General features: G+C 37.7%; 1 protein-coding gene across 4 annotated transcripts; it reads left to right on the forward strand.

Annotated features, from left to right (window-relative positions):
* Window positions 1-1,067: 1,067 nt before the first annotated feature.
* Window positions 1,068-27,222, forward strand: SLC35B3 (solute carrier family 35 member B3). Of its 4 annotated transcripts, none has more exons than XM_055322581.1 (11): window positions 1,079-1,156; window positions 5,582-5,717; window positions 7,633-7,926; window positions 10,139-10,260; window positions 13,992-14,146; window positions 15,381-15,488; window positions 19,727-19,824; window positions 22,023-22,115; window positions 22,528-22,639; window positions 25,517-25,586; window positions 26,596-27,221. In XM_055322581.1, the coding sequence occupies exons 3-11, from the start codon at window positions 7,726-7,728 to the stop codon at window positions 26,744-26,746; spliced, it is 1,110 nt and encodes a 369-aa protein (XP_055178556.1). In that variant the 5' UTR covers window positions 1,079-1,156; window positions 5,582-5,717; window positions 7,633-7,725; the 3' UTR covers window positions 26,747-27,221. The 4 variants fall into 4 exon arrangements, with proteins under 4 accessions (XP_055178553.1, XP_055178556.1, XP_055178555.1 ...); XM_055322580.1 differs by having other exon boundaries at window positions 1,081-1,156; window positions 3,727-5,717; XM_055322579.1 differs by lacking the exon at window positions 1,079-1,156 and adding an exon at window positions 2,375-3,852.

Raw genomic sequence — 27,222 nt, forward strand, 5'->3', positions numbered from 1 at the left:
CTGATAACACTGACCTTGTACGAGGTTGGTAAGGATTAAAAAAAAAAAAAAAAAACTCTAGCCAAACTCACCACTTATGGTAAGCATTAGAGGGTACTCTTTCATATAAACCCTCACACCCGATGCAAAATACAAGTGCTGCCCTTTCTGTATAATGCTTGTGAAATTTTAAAAGCTGCACAACTGCCTGGATTCTAGCATACATTTTGATCCAGTTCGACCCCTTCTGGGTATCCAAACCACATACTCGAAAAATAGTCTGGTTTCCTTACGGTAAATCTGGGCCTTCCGGGTCATTTTATTTTACCTAAAAATATCTCTTATCCCATCTCGGTGTTTAGGTCATTGCATCCCAGTGCAGACCTAGCCCTATATGCAGGATGCGTGCTTAGTTGTGACGACTGGTAGAGCTACGGGGTTTACATTCCGAGCAGTAAGAGGCACCGTCGAAACAATGCCAGCAACCTTCGTGCCACGTGGCAAGGTGAGGTTGCTGTAGCTACGGGGTGAATTGTAACGTCAGAAGCAACCCAGGTGCGCCCACCTGAACACCTTCAGCAGAAAGCAGGTGCAAGTCAGGCAAGCGCATCAAAACCGAGACAGGTAAGGGTGACTACGTCCGTCTCGTTTGGATCAAGAAGAGGGAAGAGGGAACTCCAGGGTTTCTAAATCCAGGTTCAACATTCTCCACTAGGCTTCTTTCCCAAATTTCAAATTTCAAATTTCCGCGCAGGGCTCGTGGTCTCTGGCACGGCGGTCTACGGGGGGGTGAGGCACAGGCAGCGCCAGCCGCAGCACCGGGGAGGCTGCGGAGGCTCCCAGCCCCGCAACAGGCGAGCGCCGATCGTTGGATGAGAACGCTCGACCGGATCGGCGCTCCCCGCTCCCGAGCGCGGAAGGGCGACCCTCGCGCCGCCAGGCCCACTACGCTCCCGCCGCCTTTCGGAGAGCACAGAGCATGCGCGAGAGCTGACCGCGCCCCGCCCCCGCCCCGCCCCCGAGGGCCCAGGCCGCCCAGGGGGCGGGGCGGCGCAACCGCGCACGCGCGCGGAGACACGTAGGCGGAAGTGGCGCGCGGGCGCCGGCGATGCGAGCCCCCTGCGAGGAGGCGGCGACCGCGGTGGAAAGCGCAGGAGTAGGCGGAGAGGAGAAGGAGGTGATGGCGACGGACCTGGGAGGGGGAGACGCTCCGTCGGGCTGGCGCCACTCGGGCTGCGGTCACCGTTTCGGGTGACGTGCCGGCCCTGGAGTGGACGTGTCCCCCCTCCCCTCCGACCCTTCGCCGCGTGTGGGACCCGACCCCCTCCCCTCCTCCCAGAGAATCTTGGCGCAGTTTATCTTCATCTCCGAGGAGCGTGCGGGGTCGGGATGGAGAGCGCGGTGACTGCCTTCGTTACAGAGCGGAAACCTGCGGGCTCGGCTCTGGGGAGCAGTCCCGGCGCCTCCCCGCCCTCTGCCCACCCTGCGGCTGGCTGGCACTGCCCCAGGGCCCTGTCTGTGGGCTCAGCCCTCCGGGAGGGCCTTGTAGGCTCATCGCCAGGGGCCTGCGGAGAACCGTCCGTGGCCTGGACTCCCAAGACTGCATCTGGGAGCTACTTCCGGGTTCTGTGCTAGCTGGGGGGACTTGGGGTCATCTGCTGGCCGCGTGATTTGTAGCGCAAGGTGCTCCTTCTTGCAAGGTGCTGGTTCCTGCCAAGGTGCTCGTTCTTGCCAGGTGGTGGTTCTTGCAAGGTGCTGGTTCTTGCCAGGTGCTCGTTCTTGCCAGGTGCTCGTTCTTGAAAGATGCGCGTTCTTGCAAGGTGCTGGTTCTTGCCAGTTGGTGGTTCTTGCAAGGTGCTCGTTCTTACCAGGTGCTGGTTCTTGAAAGGCGCTGGTTCTTGCCAGGTGCTGTTTCTTTCAAGGTGCTCATTCTTGCCAGGTGCTCGTTCTTGCAAGGTGCTGGTTCTTGCCAGGTGCTGGTTCTTGCAAGGTGCTCGTTCTTGCCAGGTGCTGGTTCTTGCAAGGTGCTCATTCTTGCCAGGTGCTCGTTCTTGCAAGGTGCTGGTTCTTGCCAGGTGCTGGTTCTTGCAAGGTGCTCGTTCTTGCAAGGTGCTGGTTCTTGCAAGGTGCTGGTTCTTGCAAGGTGCTCGTTCTTGCCAGGTGCTGGTTCTTGCAAGGTGCTCGTTCTTGCCAGGTGCTGGTTTTTGCAAGATGCGCGTTCTTGCAAGGTGCTCGTTCTTGCCAGGTGCTCGTTCTTGCCAGTTGCTGGTTCTTGCAAGGTGCTCGTTCTTACCAGGTGCTGGTTCTTGAAAGGCGCTGGTTCTTGCCAGGTGCTGTTTCTTGCAAGGTGCTCATTCTTGCCAGGTGCTCGTTCTTGCCGGGTGCTCTTTCTTGCCAGGTGCTCGTTCTTGCCGGGTGCTCGTTCTTGCCGGGTGCTCGTTCTTGCCGGGTGCTCGTTCTTGCCAGGTGCTCGTTCTTGCAAGGTGCTCGTTCTTGCCAGGTTATTACGTTTATCGCCTAAACTTCTCCTAGACGTCATGCAGATCCTCCAGTTTCTGCAGCTTAAATTTCTCCCCCCACCACCACCTTATTTTTCTTTTAAAGAAACACTGAAAGAAGGTGGAATGCTTGCTTTGCTTTGCTAACGGAGGGTTTTGGTTTTTGGTTTTTGTTTTATTAGCATTGGTTGGGTATCTGCATTTCTTCTATGGTAGGATCTCAGAAGTTGAGAATCGGTTTTTGGATTCATGCTTTCCTGAGTGGATTGGGATAGTTCGGGACTTTGAAGAGAGAGTTAGGGCAGCATCTGAAAACAATTTAGACAAAGTGTTGTTTGTACTTAATCTCTTAATATTATATCAAATCCTAAATTTAGATGTATCCCTTGAGAAAAAAAAATAGACCATCAAAAATTAGCTCCCTGTTTCTTGAACCTTGTGTAATGAAGTGTTTATGAAGAAATGAGACTGAAATCTTGTTTTCCGTTGTTTTATACTCATAACCCCCATAGGTCACAGTGAATATTTAGAGTCCACTTCATATATAGTATGGCAAGATCATTTGTGACCTTGAGTGTGACAAAATTACAGAATCAAATCTGTTCGGTCATTTGCACTATAATGACAAAACTGCCTCATACGCTACCCTTTCCTAGTGGGAGACTCTTCCAAAGGTTGGAAAAACCTAGATTAAGAAATCAACTGAAATGATTTTTGACTTAAGTAGGTCATTTTAAATCAGTGTTATCACCAGTTATTTGACTTCTAAATATCAGTATGTGCTAGAAATCCTGCCTTTTAATTCCGCTTTAGCAGTTATTTGTTACCACCAAGTAGTGTTAAGTCTCTGTCTTTTCTTTAGGAAGAGACCGCAGGCAGTGATTCACACCTGTGGGTTTTTTGTTCCGAGTTTCAAGGGTTACTGTGAGCTTCTAAAGCAAAACAAAATATTGATCCCTTGATTTGATTTGATTTTTCCTGTAACAAAAGGACACTGGCCTAGTTTCTTTAGATGTTGATTAGTAACCATCATTAATGTCTGAAATGGAAGGCATATGGCAAACATTTAGGATCACAGTTACAGGGTATCAGAGTTTACAGTATCTTCCTTCATCAGTCACATGATCTGACCAGTGATGTTCTCATTAATAAAAGTGCATCCTAAATGCACGGCCTTGCAGGGCAGATTATCTGGTGCTGGTACATCAAGTAAGCAAAAGAAATGAATTTATTTCCATGTTCATTTCAGATGCTTTGTGGGAAATTTCAGTGGCGATGTCAGTATTTTGGCACAAATGTCCAAGAAGTGACAGTGCTGGAGGGATTTAACTCTACATGTCCGGCACAGAACTGCGGCTCCTAAGATTGCCAATAGGTGTGTTAAAAGCAGCAAATGGTCGGCAAGGAGCAGGATCCTGTTGATTAAAACGGTGCTTACTAAAGTGCGATAGAGTCCTTCATTTCCTATCTTACACTTTCACTATGTGCAGAAACAGTGAAAATGATTTGGTCTCTTCCCTGAAAGATTTCATAAGCTTGTGAGAGAAGCAGACCTAAAAACAAAAAGTTATGCCGTTATGACCTAGGTATTTGTAAAAATATCCGTAAAGTGCTAGGAGAGTCCTGAGAATCAACCAGCTTATAATGTATAGGACTTTAATCAGAAGTGCAGCATACTGAGCATTCATGTTGAGCAGCGTGAAAGGGATCAGAACGGGAAGAAGAGATTAAACAGGCTAATCTAGTGATCTACACAAGAGAAAACAGCTACTGGTGGTAGGGTCAGAAACAGATTCTTGGTGTAGTTATGGATGTAGAGTCATCAGGAACCTTGGCAAAACAGAATGTGGAGAAAAGGAAAGGATCTAATAAAATGCCGGTAAATGAGATTGGGAATATAGGAAGAGCAGGTTTGTTTGGAGGGGAACATAATGAGTTCACTTATGCACACTTAAAATGAGGTTTCAGTGGAAATCATGAGTAGAAATGCTTTCAAAGAAGCCTTTGGAAATAGAGGTCTGGATCCCAGAAGAGAAGTCTGGGTTGGAAATCCAGATTAATATTTCTAGCTGCACATCAAAAGGGTGATGAATCCGTGTCAGCAGACCATATCACACTAGCAAGTTCTAAAAGTTAAAGGACAGCCAACATTTGTGGTCTGTCTTACTGTATGCCAGGCACTTTTATATTTATTTCATGAATTCCTAACAAAAATTCTATGCTAGGCACTTTTTTTTACCCCCCTTTCAAAGATGTACAGCCTAACGTTCAAAAAGGTTAAGTAATTTGCCCAAGGCTTTTCAGCTAATCAGTAGCAAAGCTGGGTTTTGAAGTCAGATTTGTCAAAATCTAAAGCATAGGGAAAGCGCCATTCTGTACAGCTTTCTGATAACGATAGCTGTAATTTTATTGAGTCATTACAGTATGCCAGCCATTTTTGCTAAGTTAAAAACACCTCAGCAGAAGGTGATTGGGGGAGAAATTTTGGAAACAATAAAAACAGGAAAGAAGTCTTCTATTCTCTCCGCATAAACATATAATCATTATTTGTACATTCCCAACCTCTGTTTTCTATACGATATTTAGCATTGCTCATGAAGTTTGCCAACACCAGAGTACCTTTGAAAAATTGTATTCAGGTAGACAGCAAAGTGATTGCAAGGTGGGGTGTTGAGGGCATCCAGGGCAAGGGCCAGTTTATTTGGCTCATCTGAGTATTTTGGTGCAGAGTATGCTAGATACCAAGGATGCAGAGACAAGTAAGATTTGAGTCTTGCCTTTCCAGTTTTCTTCTCTCCCAACTGTGGGGATTAAGGAGAGTATGACAAAAGAAGTAAAACTAAAGTTTATTTCAAATCCTGACCTAGAGAATGAAGACATTAAGGCTGAAAGAACATCATGAACATAAGGCAAGGGTGTTTAAAAGTCCATGGTGTATTTAGGGAATGCGATAGTAGTTCATTGTGGGCAGTTCAGGGCTTGATTGAAAGAGGTAGAGGGTGGAGAAGCTTACCTGGGGCCAGATTTATTTGAATAGTACTCTATAGCCATGCCTGCACACATGGAAAGTAGTTACTTGGGTTTTTGTTTCTTCTACATTCAAGATCATTTAAAGCATGATCTATAAAGAAAGTCAGATCTCAAGGGTATCCTGCAAGATGACTTAAAAAGTCTTAACTCAGAGATGACTGATTGAAGCAGTGTGGGAAGGAAGAACGATATATAAAGAAGAAGAAACAGGTAAAGGAATAGAAATACAGTAAAACTTTTTAAAATTATGCTTTTTTTCTATTTAGAAATTTGGCAGGTGCTCTGTTAAAAAAAAAAAAAATGTTCTTTGGTGCCTGAGTATTGTTAGTTACAAGTTGCAGTCCGAACCTTGGTCCGAATTTAAATTACTGAAGATGGCCTCCTTAATCTCTAACCAGCAAAGGAGAAGTGATCATGAAGAAGTGACTAATTCTTGCCATTTTAAGCCCTCATGACAGTTTCTTTTAAAAAGATTTCCAAATCTGTCAAAAATATCCTTATCTATCCTCTTTCCTCAACTACTATAAATTTTAGTTCCCATTGGGATTGTAACAGTCTTTTCTAGGAAGATAATTTTTTCATCATAAGTTTGTTCTTTAATTGTCATAATTTTTCGCTCTCTCCTCAACTTTTACATGGAACTCATTCTTTGGTTTATATAAATCTGAAGAGAAACTGACAATCATATATGGAGCCCTCGTGATTTTTTTTTCACAGTCTTAACAGAAAATGTTTTCCAACTTTTTCTAATCCCAGAGGCTTCTTTATTTCTTTTTAATAAAACAGCTATATAGGGATCCCTGGGTGGCGCAGCGGTTTGGCGCCTGCCTTTGGCCCAGGGCGCGATTCTGGCAACCCGGGATCGAATCCCACATCGGGCTCCCGGTGCATGGAGCCTGCTTCTGCCTCTGCCTGTGTCTCTGCCTCTCTCTCTCTCTCTCTCTCTCTCTCTCTGTGACTATCATAAATAAATTTAAAAAAATTTTAAAAAAAATAATAAAACAGCTATATAGAGGTATAATTTTATACAAAAAAAACTGTACATGTATAACATACACAAATTTAATTGAGTCTGGACATGCACCTGTGATACCATCACCATAATGATCAAAGTAATGCACATTTGTCACCTCCAGAAACTTCCATGTTTCCCGATTTGTGTGTGTGTGTGTTTGTGTTTAAGAATGTTTACCATGGTACGTACCTCTTAACAAATTTTTAAGTGCACACCACTGTGTTAACTGTGGGCACTGTGTCATAGCAGGTCTCTGGAATTTACTCATCTTGTTTAACTGTAATTGGATATTCATTGAACAACAACTCCCCAAAGATTTTTTAAATTAAAATGAGGGCAGCCTGGGTGGCTCAGCGGTTTAGCGCCGCCTTCAGCCCAGGGTGTGATCCTGGAAACCCTCATCGGGAGACCCTCATCGGGCTCCCTTCATGGATCCTGCTTCTCCCTCTGCCTGTGTCTCTGCCTCTGTCTCTCTCTGTGTGTCTCATGAATAAATAAATACAATCTTTAATAAATAAATAAAAATTAATGATTTTCTCCAAAGAAAACTTTTTTTTGAACCTAAGAAATGCTGTTGCTAAAGCATATTATCCTTTCTATTATCTCGGATAAATCTAGTTTTTTTAAGTAACTTATACTTGTTTATTTTAAAACATCATTAGCAAATGCATTTTCGAATTGGCTTAATATTTAATGGAGTATCAGCTCTTTTCTGCAATCAAAGATTGACTTTAATGTTAAAGATGTTACTCAAACTTCATGGACTTTAGAAATTATATGCTTAATACATATAAAACCATAATAAAAAGATACTATGATGAAATAAACACTAAGTAAAAAAAAAAAAAAACAACACCAAGTTAGCTTTTGATTTTTGCTGTGGAAATGAGAATGGCATATATTTAGTGATGTATTGATCTTTATCAGGTGAAGATAAATTGGAGAATAGACCTTGGTTTTGATTGCTTAGAAGCTTGAATATAGGAATTAATATATTAACATCCAGAGAGGATGACATTTATCTGTATAATTTTAAACTGTGGTATGAAATATTTGGAGCATAGTATCTTATCCAAATGTTTTGCTTTAATTGCTTGTTTCCTTCTTTAGGACTTGCCTCAGCAAGCACAAGAAACACTGAACAAAGGAGAGGAAACCAACAAAGATAATTTTAGAAGCACTGAATGCAGCAAAACAAGAACAATGGATCTCAAGTTCAACAACTCCAGGAAATACATTTCTATCACTGTCCCTCCCAAAACACAGACAATGTCACCACACATCAAGTCAATAGATGACATTGTAGTGCTTGGCATAAATCTCAGCAGATTTAACAAACTTACTCAGTTTTTCATATGTGTTGCTGGAGTTTTTGTATTTTACCTAATTTATGGATATTTACAGGTAAAAAAGTTATTTACAAGATGCTAATTATTTGTAACAATTGAGGTCAATATGGGCATTACTAATAGTTTTGTCCAAGATATTTTTCCTTACAGGATGCCACTTTATTCACATTTTTTTTTAGTTTTTTACTATAGAAAATAGTTCTTAAAAGTCTGCTACTTTTAGCAGAGATCAAAATTTCATAGTTAAATATTTCAGATGGGGAGCAGCAAACAGAGACAATCTTAAAAAATTAAAATTATGAAAAAATTGAAACATGTTAAACAACATAGGTAATGATTGCACCCATATGTTTCTAAAAGACAGTGATTCAAGTCTTCCCTGGTATTTTAGAACATAATTCTCGAATAAATTGAATAATCTAGTCCATTGTTGATCCTTGGAGCACAGTAATAAATGGTCCTTTTTGAAGAAGTATATCAGGACGCTTTATAGTTTTCCAGGAGATGTCTTTAATCCTATACTATCTAAATTTTTCTTTTTATAAAGCACCTGTTGTGTTCTCATTCTTTTTTGGCTTCCTCTTCACATCTAATTTTGTCAGAACCTTATTTTTCTGTGCAAAACACCTCTTCACCTGTGCAAAACATTTCTAACATTTCCACAATTTGTCTCCAGTTTGTACTATGTTATGGGATAGTTATATACATTTGACAAGCAGCAAATTTCTGGCCTTCAAAGACATGGCTGGATGGGTGAGGAGCCATGCTAATATGAACACTGTTTGAATAGGGACTACTATTCCTAATGGTCAGTTCATTAGTATTTCAGCCATTAACAACTCTGCTTTTTTATGCAGCTTTCTAATGTGAGAAAATCCATTATAATTCAAGAAATAGAAAGGGATGTGTTTTGTTGAAACACAGTTAATATTTCTGGTATTGTTTAGGATTAATCAGAATGATCTTAAAAATTATTGTACTCTTTCCCATTATCCTATAGAGATGAAATATAAAAGGAAGTGTAAGTGAAGAAAATGGTGGAATTGACTATTTCTTAGTTTGTAAAAATGCTATGAGGAGTATTAGTATAAAACTAAAACATGAATTAAAAATCTTAATATTTATAGTAACTAATTTCCCCACTAGATGATGATACAAACAGTCAGATATCACAATGAAGAACGATGAAAAATAGTAAATTTTGTTAAATACAGATTTCAGGTTCTTGTTGAGAAATTTTTTTATTCTTCAGAATACCATTATTACCAAATAATTTGGGTACAGTTAACCATTGTGAAGGAAAATGAATTAGAAATTTACCCTACAAATTTTATTAATCTTTTTCCATTTAAGGATCAGAGATTTTTAACTTGTAAGATATGCAAAGCTTTTAAAATTCAATAAATATTACTTTCACTTTGTGAAAACGGACATTGCTACTAACTCTTACATATAATAGCATGTTAAAATAAAGAAAATGGGGTTTTGTTAGCTGCATATATATATATATATATACAGTATAGTGAAATCTATCTGAATGCTACCATATGTAATAAAGCTATTTTCATATTTTATAGTTTGTATGCCAGAAAAATCCTAAATATCTTTCAGATTTATTGCATATGAAATCTAAATTCAGGGAATTACACTATCATAAATATACAAAATCTAGTTCAGAGTCTGTGGTGGGGGGAGTGATTTAACACAAGTCTTCTTAGTGGCTTATTAACAGTTAATGGAATGTTGCTTCATGATAGAACATTATGTATTGACAAAGTAACCATTTCCTTTACAAGGAGAAATTTTGCATAATGTGTGGCACAGATATTCCCCAAAAATAATATAATTGGTTTCAACTGATTAAATTCCTATAGAAAAACAAGCCGGAGATAATAGACTCTTAATGAAATATATTTGTTATACAGTAAATGAGTCCTTGAACCAGCTACCTTTCACATTGTTGGGGCAATTGTTAATTTTGGCATGTTAAAAAAAAAAAGAAAAGCCTGGGATAACTGCTTTATAGTTATCCCTCCCTCCCTTTACTTTCTCACCTGTATATCTAGTATCAGGTCTTTGGAATGGCCTCCTGAACTTCTCTAATTTTACCTCTGAGAAGCCTTGTGATTTTAGTGTTTATTTTATGTATTATGTTTTGTTGTTGGGGGTAAGGCTTGAGTTCTTTTAAAATGTTGTGTTTATATGAATTTATTGTGAGAAAATTGGTCTGCCCCGGAGCTTAACAGTACTCATGTATCTTTTGACAGGAATTAATATTTTCAATGGAGGGTTTTAAGTCTTATGGCTGGTACCTTACTTTAGTACAGTTTGCATTTTACTCCATATTTGGCCTAATAGAACTTCAGCTTATTCAGGACAAAAGGAGAAGGTATGTGGTTTTTATTTTTTTTTTTTGAGTGTTAAGTTCGTTAGCAATAAATTTTTTATTTTGCTCCTTGGAAATAGGGAGTGTATTATACATGAAATATATACATTTGCAATTAATAAAACATATCTAATGCCCCAAGGTTTTTATCAGTATAACCAACTTATTAAAAAGTATTAAGTATATTTCCATTGTACACTGAAAAAAGTAGTCTTGTAATGTAATGTTACTAGAAAAATGTCGTTTAGGTTCAACTTACAGTAAATGTATCTTCTTGAAACAGGAGAAAGTACTCAGATTTACATATGTGTTCTTGTAAATTTAACTGAACTGCGTGTGATTACTGAAAGATTGACAGTGCTACTAAAAGATCAAAGTGGTGAAATGAACAATCAGTGCCACTTTTATAGTGGTTTTTTAAATGTACAGCTAATGTTTTGTTTCATGGGATATATTCCATTTAACATTGCCTTAGGATGTCCAGTCACTGAGACTGCCATGTTTAGACATCAGAAATTTCATAGCATGCCTTTTCATCAGAACCAAAGGAGTCTGACATTTGACTTGACTATCTAGATTTGAGAAAGATCTCAAAATACTTTTAAAGATCTATAGAACAATATGCAATGCAAACCCGATTATAAACAAGAGGAGGTTAGGAAATTGAATGTAACTTCTTGGTAATGTAAGTGTGGTTATCCTGTCATATCAGACTCTAAGATGTGAATATTTCATGTATACACTATGCAGTTTAAATGCATCAAGGAGCTATAACACTAATATCCTGTTTTCATTGATAGAGGTCTTTCCAAAAAAAAAAAATAAAATTAAATATATATTCACAGCTACTGTTTTTTCTTATAAAAATGTTTTTGAGATTTGTCTGAAAGTAACTATAAAATTTTAAGTGTTTAAGTATTCCTTCATACTTCTAATTTTACCCCTCAACCTCTCTTTATTGCCAATAAATTATTATAGCAGTGATAGTAAAAAATATTTGAATCTGAGGATAGCATCTGTATTATTTTCATGTTCTGAAACTGCAGTACTCAGCCATATAGGTGATAAAATAGAAAGAATTAAATATATCTGTCAAGACTAATGTATAGGAAAGCATGATGATTCATTACCAGTTACAAACTGCTGGACCTCTGTTTCCAAAGGAAAAGAATCTAATGCTATCTTTATAAAATGGAAAGTGACACAAAGATACACCCCCTTCGAAAAAGATACACTTCTAGGGGTGGCTGAGTCAGGTAAGCATCCGACTCTGGATCTCGGGTCAGAACTTGATCTCAGGGTCCTGAGTATTGTGATCTACATTGGGCATGGAGCCTACTTTAAAAAAAAAAAAAAAAGGTAACACCTCTCACTCATCTACGCTAATGAATAGGGAGTGGGCCTCCAGCCATGTTTATCCCAACCCTTAAACCAAATGACCATAACAGTTTTATTTTTTTTTAAACATTTTTATTTATTTATTTATGATAGTCACAGAGAGAGAGAGAGGCAGAGACATAGGCAGAGGGAGAAGCAGGCTCCATGCACCGGGAGCCTGATGTGGGATTCGATCCCGGGTCTCCAGGATCGCGCCCTGGGCCAAAGGCAGGCGCCAAATCGCTGCGCCACCCAGGGATCCCCCATAACAGTTTTAAAGTTAAAATAATTTGTGTTTGATTTAAACAGAAATGAAGGAGTATAGGAGAAGAATTTTCAGATGTATAATAAATATAATTATGAACTGAAACCTTTTCATTTCCAAGGCACATTAAAAACATTTTTAGAAAAAGCTATTAAAGGTATGTTACAGTGAGAAAATATGCTCAATCACATATTTCTGAATTTAAGTGGCACTGCTCTTTAGACCTTTAGACAGCTCTTTGCTTAGTTTTTTTTTTTTTTCTTTCTTTTTTCCTATGTTTATATGAATACCTACATACATGAAAGAATAAAGGATTTGGAGTCAGAAAACATGTGTTTGAGTCTTGGCACAGCTTCTAATTAATTCTCCTAAGACTTCAGGGGAGTTTCTTAAATTCTCTGACATTTGAGGATCAAATGTGGTAATGTGCAGGGAGCACATTGTAAGCCCTACCACCCTAAATACACTACTTGCTATTTTTTACCAAAGTTACATTGAAACTGTATTGTAGCTTTGGGTGAAGTTTCAAAAAGGAGATATGTCAAATTGGTTTCAAAGGAGCTATTGAAAGTCACAATGACACACACATACACACACCCTCTGCCTAAAGAAGTAAGAAATTGGAATGTTAAATAGAACGGCGAGATGATGAATCTAACCTCCTGGTCTCACCATTGAGCAAACACACCTCGAGGAGAGCTGGGGTTTTCATGAGACTGTACAGTAAGTCTCTCTCAGAGTTGTGACCCTCTGAATAGAGGTCTCCTGAATTTTAGGCTGGTTTTCTTTCGAACCTGTGTTGTGCTATCTCCATCATCACCATTCCTTATGATTTGTTTCTGATTTCAGTTTTTTTTTGTTTTGTTTTGTTTTTGTTTTTTTTTTTCTGGCCACAGTTTATCTCCGAGGGAATTTGACCAACCATGACTTCTGTCATTACTTGGAGGAGTAGTGCTGTCCTCCCCTGATGATACCTCACTGAGGGTTAATCCCCACAGACAGCATGTAAATCCGTGTTTATGTCCATTGGTGCATATGTGCATGCCACATTATTTCCACATGGACTTTAAATGTTGACTACTGTATTAGCAGTTGAGTAGGAACGGCCTCGAAATTGAAATATAAGTGGAAAAGATACATTTTAATTGAATTTTCCAGTAAATTATTTTGCCTTATATCTAGCCAAATAAAAAATATGGAAGAATTTTGTGGTCTTGATTTAAACAGGAACACAGATCCCTAAATGGAAGCTACTTCTAAGTATGCAGCATAATCTGATTATGTGAGTAGTGCTTCATGTGTTAGTCACACCAGTGTACAAGAGTATTTTAGGCCATTAAATACCTAGTCAAAGCGAGCATATGCTTGCAATAATAGCTCAAAATTCTGAAGATGCCAAATTAAAAACCCCTTTAGGAAATTCCAGTAGGACCCAAAGTAGCGATTTGGGGTCATGAGGAGAGAATCAGATTCTTCATCTTGAAGTTGATTATTGTAACATCTCATGGAATATAGGGTTAGAGTTGAATCTTAAAACAATGCAGTAATAAAAAGCATATTTAGAGTTTTAAGCTACTGTGTTCTTTTTCTGGAGATAATCTGCTCAGGTTATTTTAGCAGAAGCGCTGAGTATATTTTTCCTAATGCTAGATGGGAACATTAGGAAACAGAACAACACTTTAGAAGTTGAAAATTAGTTAAGGTGCCTTTTGCCACAATGGAGGTCAATATTGTTTAAAACTCAACTCTTTTTTTTCTAAATTTAGTAGAGATAGTTTTTGTATATATAGATAGAGCAGCTATTAAAAAAACTCTTACCAACATTTTCTATCAGTAAGAATCTTTAACTCTGGTACACCATTTTTCCACACAGTTGACAGTTCTCATTTGTGATTAATTAAATATAAGGGTAAATTGTTGTTTTTACCAACATTCTTTTATACAAGTGTGATAACTTCTAAAATAGTGCTTCTTCACCAATATTGCTAGAAATATTCAACAGAAACTAGACATTTGCACATTGTAAACACATTATCTTACAATAGTATGAATTGGGTCCCGAAATGAAGGTTTTAAAAATTGTCTTTTACAGAATACCAGGAAAAACCTACATGATAATAGCTTTTCTAACTGTGGGTACTATGGGGTTATCAAATACTTCCTTGGGCTACCTGAATTATCCTACCCAAGTCATCTTCAAGTGCTGCAAATTGATTCCTGTTATGCTAGGAGGAGTTTTTATTCAAGGTATAGTAATGATATATTTTCATACTGTTTGAAACTAGTAGGATATGTTTTGGCATCTAGCATTAGGAAAAACATTAAACTCCAATTTCATTGAACATTCTTGGTCTTAGGAACAATTCTGAGTGACATCTTATAAAAATAAGGTATTCTAAAATATACCCTACTTTCGAAATCAGTGATTCATACTTGAGAAAAATAAAAGAGTATTTTGTTGTTTTTTTTCTTTTAATCTGGAATCTACCACATTTCCAGAAATACCGCATATTGAAGGCATAGCTCAGAAATACCTGGAAATCTCCCTTTTTCAATTCTTTCATTCTTCTGCTCCTGAGGACTCCTCCCTCTGCCTCCATTAAACAACTGAACAATTCTTGCAATGAAATAAAACTTGACCTGAGCAGAACTGCCTTTTTTTTTTTCCTACCAACTCTTCTGGCTTGTTGGCTTTCTAGAGCCCCAACTAAGTTATAAGCTATGTGAAGTTAGGAGTGAAAGAGGAAGCAGTAATAGGAAATGGAACAAGCTTTTGTTGTAGTTGTGTTTTGATAATGAAATGTCCCTGTATCACTGAAGTTCTTATATCGCCTAACTTCATTTTTGACATTCAGCATCTTCTCACAAAAGCCCTTTGCAATGAAAGTATGTATGTCAGCTGCTTCACATACAATTTCAGGGTCACTGTTCATGCAGGAAAAAGTAGAGATCAATCCCTATTAGAAACCACATGCATGTATATTTCCTTAGCGATCCTTATGAAAAAGTCACACTACATGATTTTATTATTGAAATGTGGATATACTCCAACAGGTTAATTCTCACCAATCTAGGAGTTATCCAGTTATCGTAGTTGCAAACTTCAACAGTCATATAGTCTGAATAATTGCTCTGGTTACTTTGAAAATATATAAGCTATAAGAAAATTCATACTTTCTATTATATGTGAGGTAAAGGAAGCACTCGTGTCCACAAACTTTAAATGTTCATATTTACTCACTACCCTAATATATAAAGTAGGACTTTATATCTGACTTACAAGGACATGTTGGTGCTCATTGGTCATTTAATTCTCAAAAGCCCTTCTATGACTACTTCAGGCATTGATCTGTGTGTTCTTCATATATTTTTGACTTTGGATATAAAAAGCACACCCTGCTCTACTTGGTTACACACAGATCTAAAATTGTGCCAAGTGGGCATTTGTGTAATGAGGTTGGCTTACATTTATTTTACACAGGGAAACGTTATAATATTGCAGACGTGTCTGCTGCAGTATGTATGAGTCTTGGCCTGATATGGTTCACCCTGGCTGACAGCACGATTGCACCAAATTTCAACCTGACAGGTAAGGAAATTATTCATACTACTGGATTTTGCAGACATTTTGGTGCAACAATTTCATAGGGATTTCAAATGATGATATGACATCTGTGATTTCATATCTGACATAAAGCTTTCAGACTTTCCATATAAGACATAGAAAAAATATTACAGTTATGGAAATGTAAGAGTTGTTTTTAGTGCTCTTGTATTTTGACCTGACAAGAGGCTGTTCGGCCAGTCAAAATCATCTGTGATCGAGTACGTGATAAAGCAGTTTTTCATGGGCTGAGTTGGGAGTATGCATATGCATTATAAGAGAATCAAAGTAATTTTTTATTTTTTTAAAAAAACTGAAATCGTATGTTTGTCATTGTGTTAGCTAAAGAGGAAAGTTATGCTGTATGTTAATATTGAACTGTGTACTCTAAATATAGTTAGAATCATAAAGTGCTTAAACTTTCCACTGTGAAGTTAGCCCACAGTGTGCCAGGTGGAGTTTTATAAATAAAATTTAGAACTTTGACAGGCAGAATAGGTATTATAGTACTTTTAGATCTAAAGAAGAATAATTGTGTTCGAATATTGTTTTTATTCTAAATACCTTGAAGAGAAATTATTCTATATACAGTATTGTCATTCTTATACTATTGAGTTTTATTCATAAGCTTATTATCATCCTATCTCCTAGACTGACAGAAACGGTATTTAAAATACCTAGATGTGGGCAGCCCAGGTGGCTTAGCGGTTTAGCTGTACTTCAGCCCAGGGTGTGATCCTGGAGACCCGGGATCGAGTCCCACGTCAGGGTCCCTGCATGGAGCCTGCTTCTCCCTCTGCCTGTGTTCCTCTCTCTCTCTCTCTCTCTCTCTCTCTCTCTCTCTGTGTGTGTGTGTGTGTGTGTGTGTGTCTGTCTGTCTGTCTTTCATGAATAAATAAAATCTTTAAAAAATAAAAATAAAATACCTAGATGTTTGGGGAGGGGGGACTCTTTGTGGCAGGAGGAGGAAAAGGTACAGGTGAAGATGATGTCACCCAAGGCTGCAGACTGCATCATGGAGAGTTCCTGTGGCCAGGCAGAAAACAGCGAGAAGCCCAATGCTGAGGATGTGGTGACTGTCATCAAGGGGAAGGCAGAGGAAGTAGAGCTTCTGGGGGAGAAGGTGGACATGATTATCAGTAACTGGATGGGCTACTGCCTCTTCTACAGGTCAGTGCTCAATGTGGTGCTCTATACCCCAAACAAGTGACTGGCACCTGGTGGCCTAATCTTTCCAGACTGAGCCTCACTGTACGTGATAGCCATTAAAGACCAGCAGTACGAAGACAACAAGATCCACTGGTGGGAGAAAGTACATGACTTTAACGTGTCTTGTGTCAGAGATGTGGCCATCAAGAAGCCCCTGGTGGATCCCAAGCAGCTGGTCACTGACACCTGCCTTATAAAAAAGGTGGACATCTAGACTGTCAAGGTGGGACACCTGACCTTCACTTCTCCCTTCTGCCTGCAAGTGAAGTGGAACACCCTGTGGCCTGCTTCAGCATCCAAGTTCACTCACTGCTACAAAAGGATGGGCTCCTCCACCAGCCCTAAGTCCCTGTGCATACACTAGAAGCAGACAGTGTTCTACATGGGGGACTACCTAACAGTGAACACAGGCAAAAAGATCTTTGGCATCACTGATGTTTGGCTCAGTGCCAAGAATGATCACAACCTAGACTTCACCATCGACCTGGATTTCACGGGCCAGCTGTGTGAGTTTTCCTGCTCTACTCACTACCAGATGCACTGAGGTGGCACCTGGTTTCTCCCACCCCTGCTGGGCCAGTCCTGAATGGCTCCAGGGGCGGTGATGTTCTTAGGCAGTTTTGGGATTTCCCCATTGTCTCTTCCCTCCCTCAGAAGGGAGTCTTGGGGGCCTGGGCTGGGGAGGGCACACCGTGACTGTTTTTCATAAATTTATTATATGGTTACATTTATGCCAGTAAATCCTCAGCTGGGGAAAAAAAAGAAAAAAAAAGAAAATAAAAAGAGGTATTCAGAGGAACTCTGAGAAACAGGGGAAACATTTTTAATTATTCATGAGAAAAAATATTACATAACAAAGACTCAAAATTTTTACTGGCTATTAGTTTGCTTTCTTTACTTACCTTGTTAACCAGCCTAAGTTAATGGATTAAATGTACAGTAGAGCCTTTTGCAGCAACCCTTTAACCAGAAGATTTGGAACTTATTCCATCTCTTTCAACTTTGATGGTTCACAGTACAAGTGATCATTACTTCAATGAGTCTTTCTCTGAGAAAGCAGGTTATAGTTACAGATGTGTCTGACATGGTTTAGATTTTTTCAGCACTACTTCAAGTCAGCAACCCTAAAAGGAAGATTATATATGAAGACTGAGGCAATTGACTCTTTCACTTTTGAAAAAGCAGTTCTAGAGAAGGCACAGAACTTGCAGTCAGAGACCTGGCTTCAAATTCTGTTCAGATCACTTAAAATTATAACCATGGGTAAATTGCCAGACACGGTAATGCTTCCCCTTTAAAACAGAGATAATGATGACAGCTTGCCTCACACAAGGGCAGTGGGAGGACAGTTGACTGAGGTCATGGGCTAATGGATATGAAAGCTCATGCATGCACGTACAGGGGCAAGGGTGATGATAATAATGGGATGAGGTGGTGTCACTGGTCCTGCAACTTCTCATGGTGCTGTAGTGCTAGCACATTCTGACTCCCATGGAGATGTTTGGTAAGAGAATGAGAACCTAATACTTCATCATTAAGAATAATTGATGAGCACTTATCACAGTTCCTGATGTAATGCAATATATTATCTAAAGGAGATTAGATTGACTATTAAGATAGTTAATAGTCATGTTAGACACAGATATAATAGACAATAGACATAAATAAAACTTAGAATGTATGAAGTGAATATATTAGAATTTACTTATTCAGATAAATGTCTGCCTTTAAATATTCCCCTCAGGGTGCAATTCAGGTATTTTCACACCATTGTCATTGTTCAGAACATTTTTGGAGTAGCCTGTTAGGAGCTAGGATACTATATTCAACAGCTTGTCTTTTTGTTTCAAGGACAGATTTGGCATTTGAAATAAGTAAAAGAGCATTCAGAATTGGACAGATTTGGCATTTGAAATAAGTAAAAGAGCATTCAGTGGATAAAAATGTACGATTGGGTACTAATTACAAGGTTAGACGATCAAAAGGCAAATTGAAGAGTATGAAGACTTGAAAGTTCTCAATTAAGTGCACACACACATGTATTTTTCTGTTCCTTGTGATTGCTTATACATTGTTTAAGAAAAATGCAAAGGGGAAGCTTCCTTAAATTTGATCAGACTCCCAGAAGTAACTCAGGCTGCCTTTTATGTTTTCTGTAAAGCACCATGGTGGTGAGCAGTGCCTCAAACACTTGGAGTTAACAGCTTGCTCTCAGGTTGACATAGACATTTGCATGAGTGTTAATTTCCAGATTTGTTTTTTGCCAATTGTACCTGTTATTATAACCTATTGTTATTAAGTAACAGTATTACTTAAATTGTTCAAAAACAATTTAAGAAGAGGATTGTTTCTGTTAATTGAAACAATTCGGTTGACTAGTCAATAAAATCACTATTAAGTATGGAAGAAACAACTGTAAAAAGAGCGGGATATCCTACAAGTGTGAAAGGATTCTGCTCCCCAACTGTTTGAGAAGTTCTTGTGTTTCCCATGTGCTTGTAAACAAAAACAACCAGGGAAGCATTAGCAATGTGTATTATGAGTATGGTTTATACAGAAGAGAAAGTGCAGAATTTTTGTTAGGACCCTTACTCAAAAGACTGGCAACTGCATGCATGTTTATGTGTCTTAATAACGTAGGTAATTAAAAAATGATTTTCATCGGTCCTCAATCCTGATAGAGTTCCTAAGAGTTTCTTCTGTATTTTTTAATACAGTATTCCTTTGAAACATTTCATCTAACTTAAAGACAAAACTATTATTTGACATAATAGTGAAACAGTGTGACAGGGTTAACATACTTCATTAGCATCAGCTACTTGTTTTGTTTTTTTTTTTTTAACATCATATATGTGCCGATTAGAGCTGGTTGTGAATAAAAACCGTTAACTTCTGAGACAGTGTGATTTAAGATCTGCTTTTCGTTTTTCAGCCCAATTAAATCTCTGGTGAATCTTGATTATCATTCACATGTTTAAATAAGGAGGTTATGTTTCTCTTATGCTTTCTTGAAGGTGTGATTCTTATTTCCCTGGCACTATGTGCAGATGCTGTCATTGGAAATGTCCAAGAGAAAGCTATGAAACTGCATAATGCTTCTAATTCAGAAATGGTAAGTACTCCTGTGCTTTTTCCTCGTAGCAGACAGACTCCAGAGTGGTGCTGTGCTTAATTTTATGAAATAGTTATGGTAGTGAAGACTTGCATGGCATTTTTAAACTAGTTTGTCATCATTTTCATAAAAGTAATACATTCAAACATTATGAGAAACCAAAAGTAAATATACTACTATCCCTGCTAAGAGCTTATGGTATAGCATTTGATAATTTTTTTTTCTTATTTATAGTTTTTTACGTATTAAAAGAAATCCTTTGTTACATCACTTTTCTCCTCTCTTTGTATTTGGTATTATTTTTCATTTAGAAGTTTGTAATTTTATTGTAGTTTATCTTTTATCTTTTCCTTCATGGCTTCTGGCTACTTCTTATTATTGATAAGGACTTTCCCAATTCTGAAGGTGTAAGAATTTTACCCATGTTGTTTATTCATTTTATGATTTCCTTTTTAATTTTTTTTTGTTTTCTTTTTTTTTTTTTTTTTTTTTTTTTGAGAGAGAGAGAGAGAGAGAATCTTAAGCAGGCTCTGTGCCCAGCTCAGAGCCCAACATGGGGCTCGATCCCACAACCCTGATCATGACCTGAGCCAAAATCAGGAGTCGGACACTTAACTGACTGAGCCACCCAGGCACCCCTAATTAAATCTTTGATCCATCCAGAGCTTTAAAAAATTTTTCTTCCATGTGTCTATCCACTTGTCCTAATATTTTATTAAAAATCCACTTTTCCAGCTTAAACGCCTTCTTTATCGTATCATATTCTAATGTAGGATTCAGAATTGTATTCTTTTGAATTTATTTCTGCACCAGAACCATATGATGAGTGCAGTTTTATCATACATTTACCATCTGTCAGGACTAGGATTATTCCTTTTGTTTTTCAGAATATTACTACCAGTAGTTATTCTTGGGTGTTCTTATCCCCAAATAAACTAGAAAATCCTTTTGTTACTGTTCTTGGTATGGATTTGAATTATAAGTTAATTTAGGGAGAATGGCACCTATACACTAGTCTTTCAGTCCAAGAATAAGGTATGACTTTTCTTTTATTCAAGAGGCTTTAAAGTGTCCCTTAGATTTAAAAAAATTTTTTTCATATAAATCCAGCATATTTCTTACTGAACTTAATTGTTAGGGGTTTCATCTTTTTGCTGTTGTTTACTGGAGATAATGCCCTTTCTTTCATTATATCTTCTTCCTGGTTGGTATTTGTATATAGGAAAGTTATCGTGTGTGTGTTTACGTTAATTTTATAGCCAACCCCTTGCTAGGCAGCATACCAGAGTAAGGGTGTATAGGAATGGTCTTTCCAGTTACTTTGTCACCACAGTGGGCATATTTAAGAAGTCTTCAATCTTGGTCAGAAGTTTTCTTGATCATTATCAGCATTCTTCCTAGATAAGGTAAAGATAAGAGAATTAAGGCAGTGGAAGTAGCTAGAAAGTTACTATAATACAGTGGTTAAGAGCTGAGACTCTGGGCTAAGATCACATCATTTATATCCTAGCATTATGAGCTCTCTTATTGGGGGAAAGTGACTTACTATCTCTGATTTTTAGTTTATCTGCAGATTGAGGAGTGATCATTAAGAGTGTCTGACTCAAAGTCTGGTTGTGAGAAGTTAAGTGGGATAATTCACGCATTTGTAGCACAGTACCCACCACTTCACAAGTGTGCAAGTGTGATGACAGTGCCCCTGCTTATTGTGCTTTATGAGGAGTATAAGGAACTGGGATAGAAAGATTAGTAGGAAAACTGGGAAATCAAGCAATAGATATGCTATATCCTGCTTATTTTCATTATCTGTTAGTATCTTTACAAACTTAATGTTTGGACTTCATGATGTTTAATAAGTAGCTTTAGAGTTTTATGTATATTTTTGGAACTCCAAAATTCAAATGTGGTTCAAGTTCAGTAATCAAGCCCGGCAAAAAAATGAGTATTATGTAACTATATATGTGAAAGGATCAGTACTACTGTATTATGATGTGCATAAAATAAGTTGTAAACTTACAAACAGGATCTAATCATCATCTCCAGAAAGCTAGGCCATATTGACACTGTGATCTAACTTAAAAAATGACTTGCTCTTCAGATTTAATTGAATAGATTAATTGAGTCATATATTGAAAATTCTTCATTTTCTGCCTTTGGTTTGATAGCATTTTTTTCCACTTTGTTTTTATCTACCGTAGGTTTTGTATTCATATTCAATTGGTTTTGTGTACATTTTATTGGGATTGACATGCACTAGTGGATTAGGCCCTGCAGTAACATTTTGTTCAAAGGTAAACACTAATCACATTTTTTAAAATAAACATCTTCCATTAAATAGTCCCCTCTGTATTTCTTTATATTTCTTCTTCAAAAAGATTCTATTTATGTAATTTGATAACTCCTTTAATGTATGCAGATCAGAAATTATTTCAGAAATGAAATTATTTATATTTAAATTTATTTTATCCTTGCTCTACCCTATAAGTTAATTTTTAAGCGATTCATAATGTAAAAGTTGGGGATTTTTAATTTCATCATTGTTTTTCCATTAAATCAGAACTAAATAAGAATCTTTGCTTGACTGCATTGTTGAATGGCTTATTATTGCTCAGGAAGTTGATTAAAATCTGTAGTTTTATTTCATTTGTAATACCTCAGGGTTTGTTTTGCATTTTCCTAACAGTCTGTTTTTATATGTTGCAGAATCCAATTCAGACCTATGGTTATGCTTTCCTTTTTTCCCTCACTGGGTATTTTGGAATCTCCTTTGTTCTGGCTTTGATTAAAATTTTCGGTGCACTTCTTGCTGTAACAGGTAGGAATGATATACCTGCTTAGATTATTAAATAAGCATTTAAATTTTCTCTGATGCTCCTTTTCAAAAGATATGGGCAATATCGACTCTGCACTAAGGAAACTGTCAGACTTTATCCATTTATCTTTTTTGGCCTATATTTCTTTAAAATTCTAAAGAAAATGATGTTTGCTCATAATTTTTTATTTGAAGGGTTTAATTTTAAAAATAAAATATATACATTTATCTAAATATTAACTTTTAAATACATTAAAAGGACTTTTTATTAAAAAGTACCCTCGGAGAAGAAAATCCTGCTTTTATATGCACTTTTAATTTATAACTGAAAAACCCCCATTTTGATGCACTTAAAGTATGGTAGGTATATTTTAAACAAAGCTTTTTGGACCTTTCATTTGTACACTTTCTAGAGCATTAAACAGATTAGTCTTTCTTGTCCCTAATAATTATCATGTACCTGCTTTATGCAGGAACTTTGCTTGGCACTTTAGAGGAGCGGTAGTTGTATTTGTTTGCTTTGGAGGAATCAGGAGAACAGATGAGGGGTTACAAGTGAGGCCCAGTGAGGAGGATAGATGACTGTGTGTGCTAACCTTGTGTCATTTTCCAAGTGAATGGTCCAGATAAACAAATACTCTCAGCGTCTCCCATATGGAGAGAGACCTGAGTGAAACCCAGGATTGGAAGCAGGGTGGCCTGCCATGAAGTGTGCTGGATTGGGATGTGAGAGAAGGAGACCCAGGCCCAGCTCTGATGTTTAATGACCTGTGATCTGGAGAGTAATTCTGTCCTCTTCTCTGGGCTTCGTTTCTCTCTCGTGAAGAGACTGGTTTGGACTTGTCTATCAGAGATACATAGGATTTACATCATAATGCATAAATGCATTAGTCATTTACCTGATTTTAATATTTTTTAGTTTTAGAGGGATACTTATTTACTACAGAGTAAATTAAGCAAAAGAATAAATACTTCTCTTTATATAAAAATATACTTGATTTCTAATGGGTCTCTGTATTTGTTCACATATGACTCCCTTTTCTGTTTATTTATTTATGACTCCTCTTTTTAAAGTTTACATAGCTGGGATCCCTGGGTGGCGCAGCGGTTTGGCGCCTGCCTTTGGCCCAGGGCGCGATCCTGGAGACCCGGGATCGAATCCCACATCAGGCTCCCGGTGCATGGAGCCTGCTTCTCCCTCTGCCTGTGTCTCTGCCTCTCTCTCTCTCTCTCTCTCTCTCTCTCTCTGTGACTATCATAAATAAATAAAAATAAATAAATAAAAAAAAACTTTAAAAAAAAAGTGTAAAAAACCTTTAAAAAAAATAAATAAAGTTTACATAGCTAATGGTAAACAGAGGGCATGTAATTATAGATCAGGGCCTATCCATAATCTGTCAAGTCATCTCATGCTACCAAGAAAGATTGCATATTCATATACTAAGCTCAAGTTCCAATTTTGCTTATAAAATAATAATTATTCAAAAAATATTTGATAATAATTGATATGTATTGATTAAACCCTGTGATTGGTATAAAAAAATGTGAGATGCAGTTCCTGTTAGGTGCAGACAGGTTTATTTCTGTGTTGTGTAAAAGAAATTTAGCCGTAATAATAATAGCCAGCATGCATATAACCCTTATTATGTACCAGGAGCCATTTTACATACATTATTCATGTTGATCTCACAATAATCCCATAATGAAGTAGGTACTGTTATTGTTCCATTTTCCAAAGGGTAAACTGAGGCACAGGGAGGTGAAGTGACCTGTCCAGTAGTCAACCAGCTAGTCAGTTGCAGAATTAGGATTCCAAGTGAGGCAGTCTGTCTCCCAATGCGTGCTCTTAACCCACATGCTATACTGCCTGCTGAGCTCATGTGGTGACTCCACGCTCATTAGGAAACCAGGTTCCTTCTGTCTTCTCTGCCATCTTCATCTTCATTTCAGCCAGTGGGATGGGAGATGATGAAGAACATACCTTTTCATGGAATCTTCCTAGAACATACCTTTCCTAGAAATAGAATTTCTGCTCATTTTTCATTGGCTCAAACCTCATCATATGACCAGATCTGACTGTAGGAAAGTCTGGAAGGCAACAGACAAGGAAAAATAGATTTGGAGAATCAGGCTCTGATGATGCGTTTTCAAAACAAACTCTTCATTTGGAATTCATTTATTTATGCCTTGGATAATAAGTGTCAGGAGCCACAGAGTCCAGGAATATAGGATGAATAAGACAAGGAACTAAGAGACACAGTCGAGAGGGAGGGTAGCAACTGATAATGCAAAGTGGCAGAAGGCTACGACGGAGATATATGCCAAGGTGCTACCTCTACCTGCATGGGACAGGAAAGAGGGTTTCAAGCCTGACAGCAGATTTTAGGCTGCTTATAGTACTTGAAAGACAGGTAAAAGTTAATGCAGACGTGTAAAGAGGACTGTAAAGATTATTCATGGTCTTACTCAGGGATGACCGCTATTGAAATGTTAGTGTGTGCTTTAGCTTATTACTGCTTTTAAAGACTAACCCCTGCTCTCCCTAACCATAGCTTCCTTGGGAAAGCCTATCTTTCCTGCCAGACTAAGTGTCTCTCAGGGATGACCTGCCTCCCTAGTGTACTAGCATGGCCCTTTATCCAGTACTTATTACAGTTGTACTTTAACCGTATGGTTTAATGTCTATACTCCTACTAGACTGTAAACTCCATAGTAGCAGCAACAGTAACTTTCTGTTTGGTTTTTGTTTTCCATTGTTTTCTTGGTGTGTCACATAGATCTTGGCACATAGTAGGTTCTGTAAATATTTGTTGAAAATAATTTCCAAGATATTACCAAGATGGTAGGTACATTCTAAGTCAACCTTTTTTCTCCCTACAGTGACAACAGGAAGAAAAGCCATGACCATTGTACTTTCATTTATGTTCTTTGCTAAACCATTCACATTTCAGTAAGTACTTTTTAATTCAACAAGTTTCTCTACTTGTAGATACCTGGCTTCACATTTAAGCAGTCTTAATTTCCTTATAAAGTATCAGTTTCATCTGGAACCCTAGTTTATTGATGTATCTTCTGCTGCTTCAAAATGTTATTATTTTGAAGAAATCGTATTATAACCACAGTCCCAACGCCGTTGTGACCCTGTTTCCAGTATAAATGAACGTGAGTGACATCTTTAGATAAGGGATTGCACCTTGCCCTGGTATATACTCACATACATACAAAACCATATATATATATAGTTTTCAAAGTTAAGTTTAACTCTACCTCAACAATGGAGTTGAGGTAGAGAATTATTCTATATAAGTTTATTTAGTTTATGACTTATTATAAAGCATTTACTGTTTTCTTGACTCTCTAGTGCGTGTTTGGAATCAGTATCATTTAAATTTATGCTGCTTGGTAATTAAGAAGGTTCAAACCTAGCAATTATCAATGTATAAACTTAAAGATAACCACAAAATAAATTTCAGTCACTGTATTTTCTATAAATTAATTTCTCTTTCCCCATGTGCTAGGTATACATTATAGCAGTCTAGCCAATTCCCCTACTTTCTCAGGACGTGCTTCTTTTTATCTCTTTATACTCCACCCAACTGGGATAAAGAGTTGGACCGCCAGACTGGATTCCCAAGATGGCCATTGGCAGATTGACATATTCAGTGCTTTAAGACTCTTCAGACTGTTGATGTGGACTTGAATTTGCTATTATCTTCAAAATTCAGATGAACTACATTTAGCATTTTATCCAATCTCTCTGTATATACTTAACATAAGTGATATGGAATTCTATCTAATCTGATCTAAAAATACTGTTTTTTGTTTTAATGCTATTGTAGATTTCCAGTAGCAAAATTTTATTTTATTGCAGAATTACTGTGAACTCATCACCAAGTTCTGTGGTTAACAATAAACTGTTACCATGATATTAACACTCTTTTTCTTCTTTCTCCTCTTAGGTACGTATGGTCTGGTTTGTTAGTTGTCCTCGGTATATTTCTCAATGTTTACAGCAAAAATATGGATAAAATAAGACTACCATCACTGTATGATCTGATAAACAAAACACTGGAAATGAGAAAGTCAAGGACGTTGGCACAAACTGTGTAGGGAGTGATTCGTCCTCTTTAAAATAGAATTCTAAGGGAACAATCATCAAATAATTAATCTTCCAAAGGGATTATTACAAAAACCAAAGGATCTGAAGGCATGCTATCCTTTTGTGGATAGGTCACCTGTGAAGTCAGCCTCTTCCTCAGAGCACTTGTTTAACTGTTTGACTTCTGAAGCAATCAAGAGAGCCACATTTGCCACACCTTAGAATAAAATGTCAGTGTGAAGGACTCATTTAGCAGTCTGTTGAGAATTTCACTGGAAGTGGACCATGCTGCAAAACTAATTGGATATCATTATGATATATCAAAGAAATTGATATAATAATATCAATTAATTGTTTTGTCTTCATTCCATTTTGTTGGTGTTATTTAAATGATTCTCTGTTATAAGAGTGAACAGATGATTTAAAGTCTAGAAAGAATTTCATTATAATAAAAAATATTCTGTGATTTTTTTTAATAAATGTGTTG

Source organism: Nyctereutes procyonoides, unplaced genomic scaffold, assembly GCF_905146905.1.
Source record: "Nyctereutes procyonoides isolate TBG_1078 unplaced genomic scaffold, NYPRO_anot_genome, whole genome shotgun sequence".
Lineage (NCBI taxonomy): Eukaryota > Metazoa > Chordata > Mammalia > Carnivora > Canidae > Nyctereutes > Nyctereutes procyonoides.

Bases quoted from the DNA above. Each gene is read 5' to 3' on its own strand.
- SLC35B3 (XM_055322578.1), top strand. From the start codon at position 1,088: ATGCGAGCCCCCTGCGAGGAGGCGGCGACCGCGGTGGAAAGCGCAGGA. The intron at 7,927-10,138 runs GTAAAAAAGTTA...ATCTTTTGACAG, and splicing joins TAATTTATGGATATTTACAG to GAATTAATATTTTCAATGGA. The intron at 15,489-19,726 runs GTAAGGAAATTA...GCTTTCTTGAAG, and splicing joins ACCAAATTTCAACCTGACAG to GTGTGATTCTTATTTCCCTG.